Source organism: Bos javanicus, chromosome 19, assembly GCF_032452875.1.
Source record: "Bos javanicus breed banteng chromosome 19, ARS-OSU_banteng_1.0, whole genome shotgun sequence".
NCBI classification, from domain to species: domain Eukaryota; kingdom Metazoa; phylum Chordata; class Mammalia; order Artiodactyla; family Bovidae; genus Bos; species Bos javanicus.
Window position 1 is genome coordinate 11,255,290 of NC_083886.1, and position 19,385 is coordinate 11,274,674.

The 19,385-nt window shown below is 41.3% G+C and overlaps 1 protein-coding gene across 7 annotated transcripts in view; it reads right to left on the reverse strand.

The window, feature by feature from the left end:
* Positions 1 to 269: 269 nt before the first annotated feature.
* The window catches only part of TRIM37 (tripartite motif containing 37), a 151,135-nt gene continuing 132,019 nt past the window's right edge, over positions 270 to 19,385 (reverse strand). For 3 of the 7 annotated variants that reach the window (XM_061390155.1, XM_061390158.1, XM_061390162.1), the window contains 3 exons: positions 15,556 to 15,666; positions 13,906 to 13,984; positions 12,731 to 13,421 (listed from right to left, as the gene is read on the reverse strand). In XM_061390155.1, the coding sequence (XP_061246139.1) occupies positions 13,391 to 13,421; positions 13,906 to 13,984; positions 15,556 to 15,666 (221 nt within the window). In that variant the 3' untranslated portion in view covers positions 12,731 to 13,390. Of the gene's footprint in view, positions 541 to 12,730; positions 13,985 to 15,555; positions 15,667 to 19,385 lie in introns of those variants that run through there. The other 4 variants (XM_061390160.1, XM_061390156.1, XM_061390159.1 and 1 more) reach the window with 2 other exon arrangements.

The following is a 19,385-nucleotide window of genomic DNA, read 5'->3' on the forward strand; positions in this document are numbered from 1 at the left end:
CAGCCTGGTTCTGAGAATCATGAAATGTCTCCGTAGGACATTCTGCCCTCTCCCAGTCGGGCGTGGAGCCACTGGCTCCCTCGTGCTGTCGGGAGACACTGAATGCTCCTGCTGAGAGGCTCACACAGCACAATACAACTACTTTATGCTCCCCAGACTCAGAATGGAGGACTAAGATTCCTGGATTTTAAACACAGAGGGGGACTGTAGCATATTTTGGGGTGCCAGGGTAGCTATAGCAAATAAATAAAAGATGCATTTCAGCAACAGATTGTTAATCTACAGATTTTATTTTTAAAAATTTGGATGTAAGTAGAGATTTTCAGTCTTTTTCTTTTCTGAAGTCATTTCTTCTCTTCTCAAGTCTGTGACACATGGCTGAGGAGGAGGGGGTACACATGAATCCAGCCATAGCACCAGTCTTTTCACCATCCCGAGGCTTTACCCCCATCCATGAGCCTCGCCCACATCGGTCATTTTCTGAAGCCTAGATCATGTTAACAACCCATCAGGTGCAGTGTCAGTTTCAAAGCAGATTATCTAGGGAAACAAGAAAACAGGCAGCAGAACATTGGTATATACAATAGTCCAAAGCACTCAGCCAAGCAAAACGTTTTTTAAAAGATTCTTCTATAGTTGTCTATTGCTGATGATTTTGATCAGAATAAAGAAGGTGAAAGAAGGTACAAGTCAAGTGATAGGTTTTGTTCAGTGGGAAAAATGGTTGGAAATTGGGAGTAACAGGCATCTTTAAGGGTCTGAATTTTGTAGGTGTAACTACATAAGCAGTGTTAACTCCATTTCTCATACCAGTAGCCCTCTAGAAAATAAAAGTAGTTCTAGTGTGGTCACGTTATAAGCCAATAATGTACAAATTAGCAACTATTCATTTGTTCACAACATGCATATTTATAGAGTAGTTAGGTACCACTTGTAAGTCCTTTAAAATTCTATAATACATATTAAAGTAGTGGTTATTGGTCTGACATATGCTGCTCTTGGGTCTGTCTATCAACTAGATAAAAAGCAGTGCTTTGTGAAATGCAGTGTTATATCTTAATGCCACTGGTGATAGAAAGTAGTTCCCTTCAGTTCAAATCCTGTGCCCTTATTTGCTGCTTGCTGACGTAAGCAATAAATACCCCTCTAACTAATGGTATCTACACATTTCTGTAACTTGTATTTAACGATGGTGTATCTGGTGATTGTAAAAATATTAGACAGATATAAAAGCATATAATATATCTTAACTGTTAATGCTGAGGTATATAGTCTGTGAATTATGTGTTTTGTACTTCTATTCATTGTGTAATTTAGTGATGGTGGAGAAGACCTACACCCAATCCTTAAGAGTGGCAGTATCCCTTTTACGATTTAACATGATCTGCATCAATTTGTTTGCTTGCTGAAGTTTTGTTAGAATAGGAAATAGTAACACAAATATTAAAAAGAGAGTGTAGTGCTGGTTAGGGAAACAGACTTCAAGTCACTGACTGAAGTCACGCGAACTCCTTGTACATTCACTGTGAGTTTCAAAGGGAATCGGTCCCTCATTTCCTTTGTTCACTTTCCGGATGTGGACTTTTAAGAGAGATCTAAGGTTAAGTGACATTACAGCACCCAACACTGGGGCTGTTAATCCTGTTTAGGTCTGTACTGAAAAGGAAGGTGGAAATACATGTATATATCTTTTCTTTACCTAGAAGTGCCATCCATTGTCCTTGAATTAATATAAAGTTAGTGTTGCACTTAATTTAACCAGGAGGATCCTCGAAAGTAACACCTTTACCAAGGACAATGTCAACAATGTCAGTGTCAACCCTGAGTCTGATTCTGACCACATTCATGGTGGCCACGGTCAGCGTGGTGGCATAGTGTCACTGCATCTCATGACAACAGCACTCCTTTGTTGGAACACTGTGCCAGGAAGAAGCGCAACGTCCGCTGGGCAGATGATGCATAAAGAAGTTACGTGTTCACAGATAAAACTGCTGTGGTTCAGGTACTTCCTTTCCCAGCAAAGGCTTGCTGAGGCTTTGTGAGAAAGTGATCTAAATTATTATTTTAATGTTTAAACATAATTTGTTCACTCAGTGATCATTCTCATGGAAGCAAGGCCATAAAAAGGAATACTGCAGCTTTGACCCTACAATTGAGGAGAATTACTCTTTGGATTGTCAGCTAGCTAAAGAACATACTTTTTTTTCACCTTTTAAAAGCACGTGATGTTAAAGGACAAGTGCCCACTCTGCCCTTCTGACCTGTGAATAACTTAAATGGTTTTTCCCCCCCCAAAAACAAAGTACTGCCAGTATTATGACTATTTTCTGAGACAAATGGTACTGTGTTCAAAAAAATTGTTACTTCCTCTAGCAGCATTTTATCTTCTATTTGTTGTACTAATTAGAAAATATGAAATAAGATAGGGAACTCCAGACTGACACAGCAATTGTTCTGGAAAAGGAAAATACTCTAATAAACTTTGATGTAGTAACTAAGCTATAGATACATCATTGCTAACTCTTACTCTAGGTGCTCTTTGGTGAGAGACATGCTTTGTTCTCTTGTTGATGATATTTCTCTGCAAAGAATTCTCTATGGAGTCGAGCAAGTGAAGTGAATCATTTCTTACCAAGCAAATTTATCAATTTATAAATCTTCTCTAAAGCTCACTTTTGAGTTCAGTTGTAATCATGAGTGATCCTTCATATTTTATTTAAAACTGTTCATTCAGGTAAGAAGTATGTTGAAATTTTGCCAATATCTTAATAAAACCCAGCAATTTAAAAACATTGGTCATCTGTCTTTATGTTCAAAGGAAGATTACTTAGTTCTAGGATTTAAGTTGGTTTTCTCAGAACTGAAAATAAAATCCTGAGGTGGCGGTTTTCTAAACTTTAAAGTGGGGACATTGAAAAGTTTGCTAAGTGCTGCTACAATTGTTAGTCCCTCCCCAGAAAAACCAGAAGAGATCTTTCTCATCTTACACACATTTCTCCCATCAGTTTAATGTTGGGGGTTCATCCTAAAACAGATGAATGAGGAATAGGACCTGCAAATGGCTAAGTGCTGACTCCTCAAATCTCCCAATTACTTTATTCTTCAAACTCTGCATCCAGCCAGAGTTCTTCCCTCTCCCTTGGTCTTTCTCCTTTTAGTTTCAAACTGGAAGGAAGGAAATAATCAGGTGAATTGTGGTTGAAAGTCTGTCCGGAGGAATGGTTTGAGAGAGTAACAGGAGACAGAACAATGCAGTTGTCCCAGTGCAGTCAGTACACTGCATTTGTACCCACCTCTTACCACCATTAAGTCCTAGAAAATTAATTTCAACCTTTAACTCCTAATCACTTAAATTCATTCAGTACTTAGTGTGATTTTATATAAACTCAAATAAGAATTCAGAAAAAAATGAAGGTCTGAAAGAACCTTATTTGCAAGAGTTTGCTACAGTAGGGAATGAAAGAAAAGCAATATTTTGGTAAGTATTATTTATACTTGAAAAAAATCCCCTACTGGTATTCTAGGTTCGAAAGGAACATCTCTTTCTGAAGCACACAAACACACATGGCTTTTTCAGTTTTCTATTTCCTAGGTTTTTTTATAATCTCATCACTTTTATAATTAAAAATATTTTTGGATAGAAAACTAAAAATGGCCCATTACTTTCTGAACCCTGAATCTGAATTACTTATGTTTTTAATTAAAAAATTATAAGAACCACGGTACTTCCAGCTTCCAATTCTAAAATGTAGAGCTAAAGGGAATACTGCTTCCACTCTTCTAAATAAAAGCCAGATTTACTTCAAATTATGACTTTTTTCACACTCATCAGAGTTGAGGTTGCAACTGGCCCAAGTTGAAGAGGGGCCGGCGCCTCTGGGCAAGCAGCGCCCTCAGCACTGGTTTCTCTAGGGCAGCTCTGGAAGCCAGCCATTCAGCGAGAGAGTGCTGACAGATACAGGCAGAGCGGGGGCGTCCAGGGAGCTGCGGGAAACCGGTGGAGTCCGCCCTCTCTTTCAAACCCTACCAGGACTCAGAGGAAAGGTCGGGGCGGAGCAGGTCCAGCAGTGGGATGTAGGGGGCCGCGGGGGCCCATCACCCTTCCCTCAGCTCGCTCACACAAGCGTCGTCGTTCTGTGCAGGAGAGAGCCACGGACGCTGCCCCGAGGGCACCTGTGACAAGCTGATGGAAGGGAACAGGGGAGGGAGCAAAACCCTACTCCTGGGGAGGAGGAATATCGCCAGGCCTGTAAATAGCTGTAAATACACACTAAGTAACACGGCACCTTAATCCAAGAATGCCAGTCCCGACCCACATGCAGTCGAGCTTCAAAGAACAGAACAGTTCTGGGCCGACAGCAGAGCAACAAAAGTCTGCAGAGACGTTAACTTGGAGGCACAGTACAAAATTCAGGGTCAGAAGAGACACTGCATTTCTGCCGGGGAGGGAATTACCAGAGCAGTGTACTGCTCTAGAACGCAACGCCACGAAGGTTGATCACAGCAGTGATGAACCGCAAACCAAACGCAACTCCTAACCAGATTCATTCAAACTCTTGTGGTACAGATCTAAGCAGGCCTGCCCATTTTTAGGCATAAAAACCATTCACCAAACTACTGTTCTACACAAAATGTGTTGCTTTCAGCGAAATACAGAGACGCATCTGAAAGCAAGAAAAAATGTATTCTTCTGAGTAAAGTAACCAGGGTGGTGGGTGCCAGCAGGGAGCCTGCCTCTCCCAGGTTCTGTCCAGGTGGCCTCCCCTCCCGGGGCCCCCATGGGGACCTTTGTAATTTGAGCCTGTTGAGCTGGAGCCAATGTGATTTGAGTCACTGTGGGTGGGACTGTAAACTGGTACAACCACTGTGGAGAACAGTATGGAAGTTCCTTAGAAAACTCAATATAGAACTACCATTATGATCTAGCTGTCTCACTCCTGGGCATAAATCTGGAGAAAAACATAATTTGAAAACACACAGTGCACCCCAATGCTCACTGCAGCACTGTTTACAAAAGCCAGGACGTGAGATCTAAACGTCCACTGACGAAGGAGCGGATAAAGAAGACGCGGTGGACAGATACAGTGGAATACTACTCAGTCACAAAAAGAACAAATCATGCCATCTGCAGCAACAGGAATGCATCTAGAGACTGTCATACTGAGTAAAAGAGGAAGATAAATGTCGCTTATATGTGGAATCTAAAAAAATGGTACAAATGAATTTAATACAAAAATAGTACAGATGTAGAAAACAAAGTTACAAGATAAACTGGGAGACTGGGATTGATACACACACTGAAATATATAAAGTTGATAACTAATAAGGCTCTATTATACACACAGGGAAATCTCCTTAATAACTTCAGACTGACTTGACAAGGATTTTGGAACTGACAGAAATTAAAATAACTATGGCTTCCCAGGTGGCGCATTGGAAAGAATCTGCCTGCCAATGCAGAAGATCCCCTGGAGAAGGAAATGGCAACCCACTCCAGTGTTCTTGCCTGGAAAATTCCATGGACAGAGGAGCCTGGTGAGCTACAGGCCATGGGGTCACAAAGAGCTGGAGATGACTGAGCGTGCACATACCCTTGGTTAATATGTTGTGGAAATAACGGGCAAATATGCAAGATCATATGGGTGATTTCAGCAAAGAGAAACTAATAAACAGAAATGCCAGAAATTAAAAATACTGTAGCAATGATGATGGGTGTCTTTGACTGCCTAATCAATAGATCTGCCACCGCTGAGAAGAGAATAAGTAAATTTAAAGAAAAGTCCATAAAAATTACCCTAACTGATGGGATTTCCCTGGTGGTCCAGTGGTTAAGAATCCACCTTCCAATGCAGGGCATCCCTGGTGGGTTAGATCCCTGGTGGGAGAACTAAGACCCCACATGCGATGGGGCAACATAACCCCAGTGCTGCACCTGCTGAGCTGGCACGCTCTAGAGCTCCCCGCCACCCGCCACTCTAGAGCCCCTGCACCACAACTAGAGAAGCCTGTGCTGCAACGGAGACCCAGTGCAGCCAGATCAATTTTAAGCTAAAAAAACAAAAATGTAGTGAGTGGCCACAGAGGAAACAAAACGCTTAAAAAAAACCAAATGAAACACAAGATAAGGAAAAAAAAAAAGGAAAAATGAAAGCAAATTAAATCCAGAACAGAACAAATAAGAGCTGTGGAACTATATCAGCCTAACATATGCGTAACTGGAAACCCTCATGTGTTGCTGGTGGGAACGCAATGGCAGTGCCTTCTGGAAGTCTGGCACTTTTCTTATAAAGTTAAGCAGAAACCTGCTACATGACTGAGTGCAACGAGTTGTGACACCAGTTATCTGGGGTTAGGCCCAGCTTCACAGGTTAAGGGCAAAGTCCTCCACAGGACTGCTCTCACTTCAAATACCAAGTTTAGGGCCCGCACTATCCTTCTCCTAGCTTTGACAATTCACTAGAAAAACTCATAACCCCAGGAAAATACTTACAATTCCAGTTTTATTATAGCCAAATGATACCAATCAGAACAGGCCAAAGGACAGACACGGGCTGAGGTGGAGGAGGGCCCGAGTGTGGGGCTTTCTTGTGATCAGGAGCGCACCCTCCCACAGCAGCCAGGTGTGTAGGGTGCTGCCAACAAGGGAAGTTCAGCTGAGCTTCAGTGTCCAGTCCTTACTGTGGTTTCATTACGTAAGCGTGACTAACTCACTGGCAATAAGGCTGAACTATCTAGGCTAATACTATGTGACTCAGAGGCCCAATCCTCTAGTCACAAGGTTGTTAGTCTTTCTGGCAAGGCCAGTCCCCGTCTTATCTCATGAAGCTACCAGAACCCACCATAAGTAACAACAAACACCCCAATCACTCAGGAAATTCCAAGGACTTAAGAGGCTGTATCCCAGGAACTAGGGACAAAGACCAAATTCTTTATTACATATCCCACTCCAAGGCAAACACTACACTAGACACAGACAACTTATATTCATACAAAAACCTATACACAAATGTTTGTAAAGTTCATAATCATGCAAAACTAGGAAAAATCCAAAATGTCCTACAATGGATAAATGAATAAATTGCATACATCCACACAGTGAAATACTACTCAGCAGTTAAAAAGGAATAAAGTTCTGATTCACACAACTAGGTAGGTGAAACTTAGCATTTTGCTAAGTGAAAGGCTACGTACGGTGTGATTCCATTTATATGACAGTCTGGAAAAGGGAACACTGAAAGGACAGTTGCCAAGGCTGAGGGGGCACAAGGGGGACCTACCTCCAAAGCCAGCACAGGGGAATCTGGGGGGTGACTGAACTGTTTTCCAAACAACTGCATATACCACAAAGATTAAATTTTAATGTATGTAAATTTTAAAATCAACTAGGATGTGTGGAGGAGGACAGAATACAGACTGTAACAGATGAATCTGACTGTATTACAAATGAATCACACCATCAGCCTGAAGAGAACAGGAAAGAAAGCAACCAATGCATTAGGGTTAGATTCCCCTAATGTCTTTGACATTTATTATTAGAATTCTGTTTGACAAGTTGTCCTTTCTTCTCCATTTAGTTTATTCAGCTGTTCATGTATATCTGTGTGGACTCATGGATATTTGTTCTTTTGAGTTATGATCCTATACAGCCACTGTGTCACAGTTCAGGATCTAAACTGGATCTAAAGAACTGGAAAAGTGCTTTGATGGGACACATGGTTTTTCTCCTTAAAACATGCTGTTTACATACACATACATGATGCACACAAGTATGTGCTTTAGAAGGAGTGCGGATGTTTCCTCTTCTACCCAACAACACTCTAGTAAGAGGAAGCAAATCAGCACCCAGAGCTGTGTTTCTAAGTATCACTGTCCCTCCAAAAGGCAAGGAAAATTCAAGAGAAGCCTGGAGCATCTTATTGAGAGGAAGGATGGAAAGGGAAGGCGGGAGAAGGATACAAGATCAAGATCAAAAGAGTAAAGGAGCCAAGCTGGAAGAGCTTTGAACAGCCAAAACTAGAAAACTGAACTGTAAAACAATGGCAATACTGGATCATAACTCAAAAGAATAAAATTAATATCCACACAGATACAAACAGCTGAATAAACTAAATGGAGAAGAAAGGACAACTTGTCAAACAGGATTCTAATAATAAATGTCAAAGAAACTAGGGGACTAGAAAACTACCGTAAGACCACTGCAGTGATAACTGCTGTAGGCAAGACCCACCAGACCTAGTGCTGCTGGGCGCTAGAATGAGTGGGTAAGAGTTTAAGCAGAAACAGGATACTTGCATATCCTTAAAGTATTCGCCCTTAAAGTATTTAGTAATTCAAAGGGAAAAAATAGTAAATAGTGGGGAATCCTGGCAGATACCACCTTAACCAAGTAATTAAGGTTAACAATATCAATCATAAACATCTGCAGCATACAGGCCCTGATACAATGCATTCTGTAGAAGCCTTCTAATAATGCAGAATTCCAACTTAAGATGAAAAAACATCAGATGAGCCCAAGCAGAAGAACACTATAAAATAACTGGGGGCTTTTCCGGTGGTCCAGTGGTTAAGAATCTGCCTGCCAATACCAGGGACGTGGGTTCAATCCCTGGTCCAGGATGAGTCCAAGCCCGTGTGCAGCAAGCACGGAGCCAGTGCGTGGCAAATACTGAAGCCCGTGCGGCACAAGAGAAGCCCCCGCCGCAGGAGGCCCGAGCACCACAGCGAGAGAGCGGCCCCTGCTACGAAGACCCAGCGGAGCCATAAATACATAAGTAACACTTAGAAATAACCGGTCCACTTCAAAAATGTCAAGGTCATGAAAGGTAAGGGAAGACTGGGGCAAGAGCCTGAACTGGGGGACGCTAGGACATGACAGCTCACTGCGCTGTGGACTCCGGGAAGGGAAGAGGACGTGTGAGGAGTAACCGGTAAAATCTGAACGAAAGCTGTCAGTGGTCTGGGTACTAGTTTGTAAATAAGACCGACACCTTCGTTTTGGTTACTCTTCTGTGGTCGCGTACTCTGTTCACAAAAAGAGAAGGTGTTTCGGTTTTGGAAGGTTACATTTTCTAAGAATTCATCCATTTCTTCCAAGCTGTCCACTTTATTGTCATACAGTTGCTGACAGTCTTTGATGGCTTTCTGTGTTGTCTGTTGTGATTTCTCCATTTTCATTTCTAATTTTGTTGATTCTTCTCCCTTTTTTTCTTGATGAGTCTGGCTAATGCTTTGTCTATTTTATTTATCTTCTCAAAGAACCAGCTTTTACTTTTGTTGGTTTTTGCTGTACTCTCCTCTGTTTCTTTTTATTTCTGCCCTAATTTTTATGATTTCTTTCCTTCCACTAACCCTGGGGTTCTTCATTTCTTCTTTTTCTAGTTGCTTTAGGTGTAAAATTAGATCACCAGTCCAAGTTCGATGCATGAAACGGGGCACTCAAAGCCGGTACACTGGGATGACCCTGAGGGATCGGATGGGGAGGGAGGTGGGAGGGGGTTCAGGATGGGGGACACATGTACACCTGTGGCTGATCCATGTCAGTATATAGCAAAAACCACTACAATATTGTAAAGTAATTAGCCTCCAATTAAATGAATTTTTTTTTAAAAGAGAAGCTGGGTGTACAGGAACACTCTCAAGATTTCTGCACGTCTATTATAAATCTAAAATTATCTCAAAATTAAAAGTTTTTTTTTAAAAAAAGACAATATTTAGGTTTTTAACTATTAGGCATCAAAATGCTGGATTTGGCCCAACTGCGACAAACTGGAAGAAGTACTCAACCAGCACCTCACGGCATCCCTGCCAGTGGTGCGGAACAGCCTCCCTGGATCTCCTATTTCTCTGCCAAATGGGCACAACACACAGTTCATCCACCTCAAAGGTTACTTACAGATTCAATGACTCTGTTGTACAGAAGCAATACACCTGGGCACAACGCGTGCATTACACTTACATCTTTAAGTCCAGGAGAAAATACTCTTCTGGACAATCTTCCAGGACCAAACTTGAGATTGAAAATACCAAATGATGCGACTTCCCTGGTAACCCAGTGGCTAAGACTCTGCGCTCCCAGTGCAGGGGGCCCAGGTTCAATCCCTGGTCAGGGAACTAAATCCCGCGTGCAACAGCTAAGAGCTCGCTTGCGGCAACTGAAGACCCCCCGTGTTGCAGTGGAGATCCCAGGTGCCACAACTAAGGCCCGGCGCAACCCAAGAAATAAATGTTTTAAAAAAACAAACTAAACTAAATGATGAAACCAAGAAAAACTATGCCCTTCAACAAAAGGAGGGGAAAAACATTTTTTTAAGTTGGGATTCTGTTAAGGAATACAAAGTACCAGAGAGCAGGACAAGTAGAGTGACTGACTGGAAATTTGGGTCGACTGTCATGACTTTCGGAGACTGTGGGTGATGACGGTCGAAAGTGGGAAGACGGGGGAAGGTCTTTTATCAGAGCTCTTGCAGACCAGCTCAGGAAGCACCAGTGGGGAGAGGGGGAAGAACTGCTGTCTTCTTCTGTGCCTCTCCCCTCCCTCACTGCTTCCTAACACCTAGCAGAGGCGAGACTGGCGTGAGACGACCGCAGGGAAGGTGGAGGAGGGCTCCTGGCAGCACCATGGAGGCGGGTGCAGACTGACAGTCGGGTGCAGGTGACACGGCTGGGAATCGGGGAAGGAACTGTTTTTCCAAAGATCCCACCACTAAAAGCTAATAGGTCCTTCCATTTTTTGAGGAAATCTTTAGGTCTTTCAGTCTTATCAGGATCCCAGAATGAATCAAATAGCAGATGCCCAATACCCCATATCACAAAAACTAAGCATAAAACAACGAATCAAATGTTTGATCTTTTTGAGTTAAAAATAATGCCCTTTCTCACACCTACCTCCCTCACTTTGAAGGACATATCAATGACATATCAATGACAAAGTAGAACTTGGCAAATTTTATCTGCAAAGGGTAAGAGTGTAAATATTTTAGGCTCAAGGGCCATTAGGTTGCCTAAGCAGCTACTCAACTCTGCCTTTGCAGGGCAAAAGCATCTGTGGACAATCTGTAAGTGAATGGATGTGACTACATTCCAACAAAACTTTATTTCCAACAGATAGCGGTAGGGATTTGGCTCAAGGCTAGAAGTTTGTTTCACCCCTAGAGGAAATGCCAGATAGACACTTGTTAATTTATGCCCCAGAAGTTTTCCTCAATGGATGGTGTGAATTCATATACGCTACATACTTCTTTCTATTTTTAAATTCACAAACAACAATACTGGAAGTGAGCTATAACCAACAAAACAGACATGACATGATCTTCGTCACAGGAGAACTGTTTTCTAGTACATCCTTTAGATACCTATAAGTTTGTTGGTTTTTGTTTTTTTTTTCCATGAAACCCTCTGTCAACTTTAATTATAAAAATAGAGAATTTCATGCCAGGAGGGCAGTTACAAATCATTTCTTTAGAAGCTTACTTTTTAAGCTTTTCAAGGTATAGACTTTAATATTAATATAGAATCAGAATATGGTACAAATGGCTTGAGTTTCTAAAATACATGAGAAGACAATATACCAATTAAATTCAAGTAATTTTCCCTACAAAATTTTTGTCATGCATAAAAAATACCTTCAAAATCTCCTATAGCTATAACAACAAAAACAGTCTTGCTGACATAGTAAACTCAAACTCGACCAATGTCAAAGGGTCTCAACCAGTTCTCAGTCCGTATGGAACAAGCGCAGCACTCCTCGATGCTCTTAACACAACCTGAGCGCGTAAGCAAAGCCCCCAAATACTCAAGAGCCAAACGTTCTGCGATTCATATATCATCATGTCATTCTGGGGAATCCACTTTAAGGTCATGAAAAATAAGAGTAAAGGCTAAGAACATTTACAATTTGCAAACAAACAAAACTGGACATCTCCCCCTAACAAAGGAAAAAAGGACAGCTTAGGATGCTATCATACAGAGTAATGACCCGAGAGTCTCACGGTTAAATCATTCGTGCTAAAAGCTCTTACAAATTTCCCCAAATGAATGGTCTCTTCTCAGGTTTCTCTTAATTCTTAACCATATGTGGTTTTCCATATTTTGAAAATAAGAACTTACACAGGTACACAGAAAAGCACTCAGTTCTATATCAAATACAGGTCAAGAAACACCTATGCAACAGTGAATTTCAAAGTAGAGTCAATCACATGTGTGTTTATGAATTCTGGTAAGACTCACTTAAAAAAAAAGAAACCCTACAATATCAATTCTTAAAATGACTTGCTCTCAACACTAATGAGACAAAATTCTTACATAACAGCTTTACCCATTACAATGCAGTGTAGAAATAAGACAAAGCTGGATTTAAAACATGATCTCATCAAAATGTACTAAACACAAATGCATCTCTAGCTAACAGAAAATGAAATGTGAAGAATTTATTAGTAATATTTTAGACCATTGCACAATAAGCTACTTACTAACTATATAATGGCACATCATTGTTATCATGACAGTAAGCAAATGCTAAATTTTTATTTCTCATATGATTATACTACTTAAAATTTTCCAACTAATTTAAGGAGAAAAAGTAACCACATACATTATGGAGATTATGAGATTATGTCTTCTAACTTCCCTATGCATCTATTAACAGCTCAAAAGCATCTACTACACACAGGCAATAGGATTAGGAAAAGGAGGGCTTCCTGTCCCAGTTTTAATAAATTGCAGAGACATAACATTTTCTCAAGTTCATTTTATTAACAAAAAGTGCAAACTGTTTTGAACAAAAGCAAACCATGAATCACAGCATTCGGCAAGACACTAGACATGGAAAAGGGAACAATATTCATTAAGTAAAAAACACGCAGATGAAATGCCTCTCAAATGTCTACACACTCATGCTTTTACAGTAGTCTCTTCGTCCGCTTTCAGTGTGCTTTTCACAAACGGTATAGCAGCTCAAAAACAGCTGCAGGAGCACAACGGGGAAGTCTGGCAATAATTCTGGACTGATTCTGAGTACAGAAGTGAATGTTGTGGCACACTTTCATGTATAATATGTAGGAATCTTTAAATGTATGGACACTGAAATCAATGTCCAGCTAATGAAAACAAAGGAAAAAACAGGGTTTTAAAATACCTGTTGCTCTGCAGTTGTTTGGTAAGAAGCAGGAAAAAAGTGAAATAATTTTAAATGTTCTTATATGTGTTTATATGACCAAGAACATAACCAATCCACATTAACTTAATTCATTTAAAACTGCATTTGTAAAAGTCACACGAAAGAAAGCATGTGTGCCATCAGTGTGCCCGCCTGCACTGAGCAAATAAGAACAGAAGCGGAACCTCAGGCGGCCGACACATTCCAAAGAGGATGTTCAGTCTAGTGTTGCTTCAGTTACTCACATAAAGTGTCTTCAGGGCAGAATCTACACAGAAGTGATATTTCTGCTCACTAATCTATAGGCATTAATGAAACTAGAAACTGTAATTAAAACCCAAACTATAAAGGCGGTCATCTCAACAGAACTGAGGATCTAGCCAGGACAGGAGAGCACCGGCGCGGAGCAGCTCACTAAGTGCATGCACTACCTCGGGGTACATTCCTGGCAGTTAACTGCCCTTCTGTCGTAGCAGACAAACTGCCTCTTAGGAATACGCCAATTTACTAAGTTAATTAGGCTACACTGTTATTTCATTACATTACACAGAATTCTTCCCACATTTAATTTTTTCCTTTGTATTAATGTTTTATACTAGGATTGTGCTACTTTCTAAAGTCTCAATTACTATTTCAAGTAGAGATGGTGAAAAAAATCTGATTATCTGACCACTGACAAATTTGAGCACCAACGACAGCCAATTTCGGGGTCAAGGAGGCTTACAAGTCAGTTCTCTTGATTTGAAAATTACCTTCCACTGTTTTCATCAGTACTGAAGCTGAGATCTTCAGGGCCTATTTGTTCACCATCAGGAAAACTGGAATGTGTATCTAGGAGAAAATGATAAAAAACAGTTAACAATTTTTAAAGACTCGTATTTTCTTTCCCATATCTCTAAGTGACCTTAGCAAGTGTGTTATTTAAGTGATAAAGAAAGATGTGCTGGGTTGTAAACAAATCTCTATTCTTAGAGAATTCTTTATCAGAGTCAAGCATAAACAAACACAAAAGGAAAATAAAGGAGAAAAAACCAAAATGTGTTAACAGATGCCCATAATTAGAAGACGAAAGGCATTGCCTGACTTTGTCCCCTGGGGACACCATGGCAGCAGCTGAAGAACGGAATAAGGAACGATGATGATGGACACTCAAAGGATGATTTTGTAAATATAAAATGTATTTCCAAGTCAATTAAACTGAGCATGCAAACATCACTACAAAAACCCACCAACACTCAAAATAACTTTGCCTCAAATTTGGCTGCTTCTTTTAGAAGCAGAGAAAGTTACTAAGAATACCTTAATACTTAAAAATCATCAAACACTTGGCTCTGTATTGAAAAAGACACTAGCATATCAGGGAAATCTGTAAAATAAAAGATGACAATTAACATCAGCCTGACAATGTTGTCATTCCAGGAGTGCTTACAGAGGAATGCTCAGATTAACCATTAAGGTCTCTGGATAAAATACTAACAATGGGCGATGCACGTTAACTAAATTTATCGCGGTGATCATTTTGCAATGTATCGAATCATTATGTTGGACATCTAAAATAAAACTAATAACGGATTTCTCTCAGTTTTTTCCTAAGACTTTTTTATTTTTTGGAAGAAGAGGTAAATCAACGATTCTATAATCTGCACACATTTCTAAAATCAGAAAAGGTTGCCTTTTTTTAATATTTACTTGGCTGCACTGGGTCTTAGTTTGCAGCACAGGAGATCTTCACCGCAGCCTGCGAGATTTCTCGCTGCAGCACTCAGGCTTCTCTAGTCGCGGCCTGTGGGTTTCTCTTTAGTTGTACACGGGCTTAGTTGCCCTGATGTATGTGGGATCTTAGTGCCCTGACCAGGGACTGAACCTGCGTCCCCTGCATTGGAAAGCGGGTTCTTAACCACTGAATCACCAGGGAAGTCCCTGGAAAAGGCTGTCTTTTAAAAACTTACTTTATTAGCTAGGCTACAAGTATCTCTGAAAAGAAAAAAGAAAATCAAGTATCTGAAACTTCCCAAGAGGGCTGGCTAACACTTACGCACTACAGGCCACTATCGGGATCTGCTGGAAATTCTTTTCTGTTTTGCCGTTTTTTTTTTTTTTTCCAAACAACTCTTTAAAATGTAAAAGCTATTCTCAGGTCATAGGCTGTACCAAAGCAGGTTGTCAACATCAGCCTTGCCCATTAAGTAGCATGCCTCATCAGGTGTCTGACCAGGCAAATACAGCCTACCAAATTTTTTCAGTACTCATCATTTAGTCTACCCCAAAGAATGTTGTCTCACAAATGACAGTAATTTAAAAAAGAAAAAGAAGCAGAAGCAGCGAAGCAGAAACAGAAGCAAAGGAAACAGCAGCAGCAGCAGAGACGGTTTTACTAAGCCCCGCGACACCACGTGCTGCACCTTCGTCTGGGGGCTGCGCCATGAAAGCGTCGCCGAAGCCGCCCATGCCGGCGCGCTCCTCCCGCTCCTCGCTCTCGGTGTCACACTCGATGTCGCTGTCGCTACTCATTCCTGGCAGGGAAGAAGGAGAGAACATGTCTGACAGGAAACCACGTCAAGAAAAAGGCAGCCTCCTTACCCTAAACTGAGATTCTTCGGAATTTTACACTGAATGCCCAGATAATAGAAGATACCAAGCAAACAAAGCAAAGAAAAAGTAACTGCACAAAACTCAGTTCTCTTTAGTTATTTAGAGCTGTGTTTATTTTTCTTCTCAAAGTGTCTGAAAACTTTTAACTGAAAGCCAGTATTAATTTCATTATACTGATATATCTTTTCCAAAGCAGATAGTTTTTTCCCCCTTGATAATCATGAGATAACAGGCGCTCTTTTAATCCTGATTCAATGTAGTTTCTAGCCTAAAATATACACAAATATAAACACGTATAAACACAAACATACATTTACACTTATATCTACACGTGTGCACACCAAATTCCAGTAATCTTAGCAATAAGTGAGTTACTATCCCATGTGGGCCTCCGATTTTGTTTTCGTGCATGAGTTGGTTTTAAAAGACAAGTTCTATAGGATTTTTCTAGTTCCACAAGACAGAGATCAAGAAAATCTGAAAAATCTTTCTGCTATAAACCCTTATAAATGCTAGATAAAAAAAAATCTTGAAGTTTTAATGAACAGCTATATTTAAAAGAAAAAAGGGAAATCCATGGTACAGCAGAAAAAAGGATAAGGAAAATAGTGGGGTAGATGATGTCACCCCAGAGAGCCTGCTGTGAAAGGTGTTTGTTTTCGCAGCTCTACTGTGTGCGGGATGGAACCCACGCCCCCTGCGGTGTAAGTACAGAGTCTTAACCACTGGACCACCAGGAAGTCCCGGAAAATCTGTAATCCTCTGTTGAAAGTGAAGTCACTCAGTTGTGACCAACTTTCTGCTACTTTAGCGACTGTAGTCTATTAGGCTTCTCCTAATAGACTTCTTCCAGGCAAGAACACTGGAGTGGGTTGCTATTTCCCTCTCTAGGGGATCTTCCTGACCCAGGGATTGAACCCGGGTCTCCTGCATTGCAGGCAGACACTTTACCGTCTGAGTCACCAGGGAATCAAATCCTCTGTTCGGAACAGGCAAAAAAACACTGGATCCACCACAGAAAGGGAGATGAAACTGAGGCTAAATCTGCACTCCAAGCATAAAACTAAAACTCTCACTGAAAGAGTAATTAAATATGTCTACTGTCACAGGAAGACAGCAGGGAATTTTGTCTGGTTTCTGTGGTCAGTTCACCTCAGAATTCAAACAAAGGGCAGTGTGCCTAATTTAGGTTTGGAATTTACGGTTTCAGTTCAAATCTCAGGAAAGGAACATAAAAATTGGTCAGGAGCTAGTGTTTTTGAATAAAGCAAATGTAAAATCCTCTGGAGGGAAGATTCTAGGTAAGATGAAGCAATGTACACATTCCACCCCATCTTCTCCACTGAAGGAAGTTACAGAACCTTGACAGAACGCGCATGAAGTAGCTACTTGAGGACTCTGTAATCACGTCTACTGGTGTAGATAAGAACCTGAAGTAGCAACAAACTGACAGATTTAAAAGAGGCCCAGGGTCTCACACAAATCATATGAAAAATGTCTCGGGGGCTTCCCTGGTGGCTCGGGGTGGAGAATCCGCCTGCCAAGGCGGGAGACACGGGTTCCCTCCCTGGTCTGGCAGATCTCACAGGGTGCCACAGCCACTGAGCCTGAGCTCTAGAGCCCAGGAACCTCAACTACTGCAGCCCGCGGGCCCGAGAGCCGTGCTCCTCAACAAGAGAAGCCGCCGCTGTGAGAAGCCCGAGCACCACAAGCAGAGTGGCCTCCGCTCACCAAACTGGAGCAAAGCCCATGCAGCAGTGAAGATCCAGCACAGCCAAAAAGTAAATAAAATTATTTTTTAAGAAAATATCCAGAAATCATTCCAAAATTATTTCAGCACGTGAAAAACCAGGTAAAGATAAGCAACAAATATCAATCATGTTGAAATTATCTAACAGAAGCAGATCTAAAAAACACTCATGAACACTTCTGAAACATTTAAAAGACCTCTGTGGTAGGAAACTTCCACAATCCAGGTCACAATTACTATCACAGGAGGAAAAAAAAATGAATACTCAAATTTTCTACAAAGGGTGGTAAAAGTCTCAAAAAGACATGTTCCAACCAAACTTTACAAACAAGGCAGACAGCCTGCCTAAAGTGAGTCAGCAGGCACACAGATGCCACAAGGGCAGGGCCACACATTTTCATAGAATAACGGGAAAGAGACCACGTGATTCTGTGTTTCTCTGTGGGAAAAGATAGATTTTCAAAGAATTACTAACACATTGTTGTTAAAATTAAACTATTAATAGATGAATTAATAGCATGAGTGAAAGAGGAAATTAATCAGTGTTAAAGAACAATGAAATGAGCATTATAAAACAGAGGTTAACAAACAGCAGGATAAAAAGGGAATAGTTCCCTCCCTGGTGGTCCAGTGGTCAAGACCCCATGCTTCAACCACAGGAGATGTGGGTTCTGTCCCTGGTCAGAGAACTAAGATCGTGCCACATGCTGCATGGCAAAAACAAACCAACAAAACTCAAAAGCTTTCAGGCAGACTAAGGTAAAAAAGAGCAAACAAAATCAGCAATATCAGAAATAAAAGGGAACATCACTACAGAATCTACAGACATTAAAAGGATAATAAGGGAACAGTATAAAAAATTTTATGTTCATGGAGTCAAGAACACTGATGAAATGGACAAATCCTTTGACAGACACAAACTGCCAAAATTCATTCAGGTAAAAACAGATAACCTGAATAGGTATGTTAAGCATTAAAAGAAATGAAACTTGGTAGTTTAAAAAAATTATCACCAAAGAAAACTGTAGTCCCATATGGCTTTACCGGTGAATTCCTCTTCTTCTGTTTTTAAGAAGAGTTTGTATAGTATTACTTCTCCCTTAAACATTTTGAAGATACAGGCTGGATGTTTCTAAAATCTCCTTTCTCAGCAAAGGAAAAAACCTTCCTGCTTTAAAGAGTCAAGTACATGTGCACTCAGTCGTGACTGACTCTTTGAGATCCCAAGACCTGCAGCCCAGGAGGCTCCTCTGTCCATGGGATTTCCCAGGAAACAATGCTGGAGTGGGTTGCCATTTCCTTCTCCGGGGAATCTTCCCTTCCCAGGGGTCCAATCCACATTCTCAAGAGCAAGACTGTTTAGAGCCCAAACCAGCTCCTTGCGTGAAGCACTACCTCCACCTTGTGGCCCTTCACAGAAATGTTGCCGAAACTCTAAAACCGACAAGCAAGTGTATTCTAGTGGCTTCCAAGGGGTCAGAATGTGCCTGCAGTCCAGGAGACCCAGGTTCAATCCCTGGGTTGGGAAGATCCCCTGGAGAAGGGAGGGCAACCCGCTCCAGTATTCTTCCCTGGAGAATCCCATGGACAGAGGAGCCTGGCGGGCTACAGTCCACAGGGTCACAAAGAGTCGGCCATGACTAAGTGACTAGTACAACAACAATGTATTCTTGGGCCTTCCTGGTGGCTCAGAGGGTAAAGAATCCTCTTGCAATGAGGGAGACCTGGGTTTGATACCTATGTTGGGAAGATTCCCTGGAGGAGGGCATGGCAACCCACTCTAGTATTCTCACCTGGGAGAATCTCCATGGACAGAGGAGCCTGGCAGGCTACAGTCCATGGGGTTGCAAAGAGTCGGACACAATTAGGCGACTAAGCACAGCACAGTGA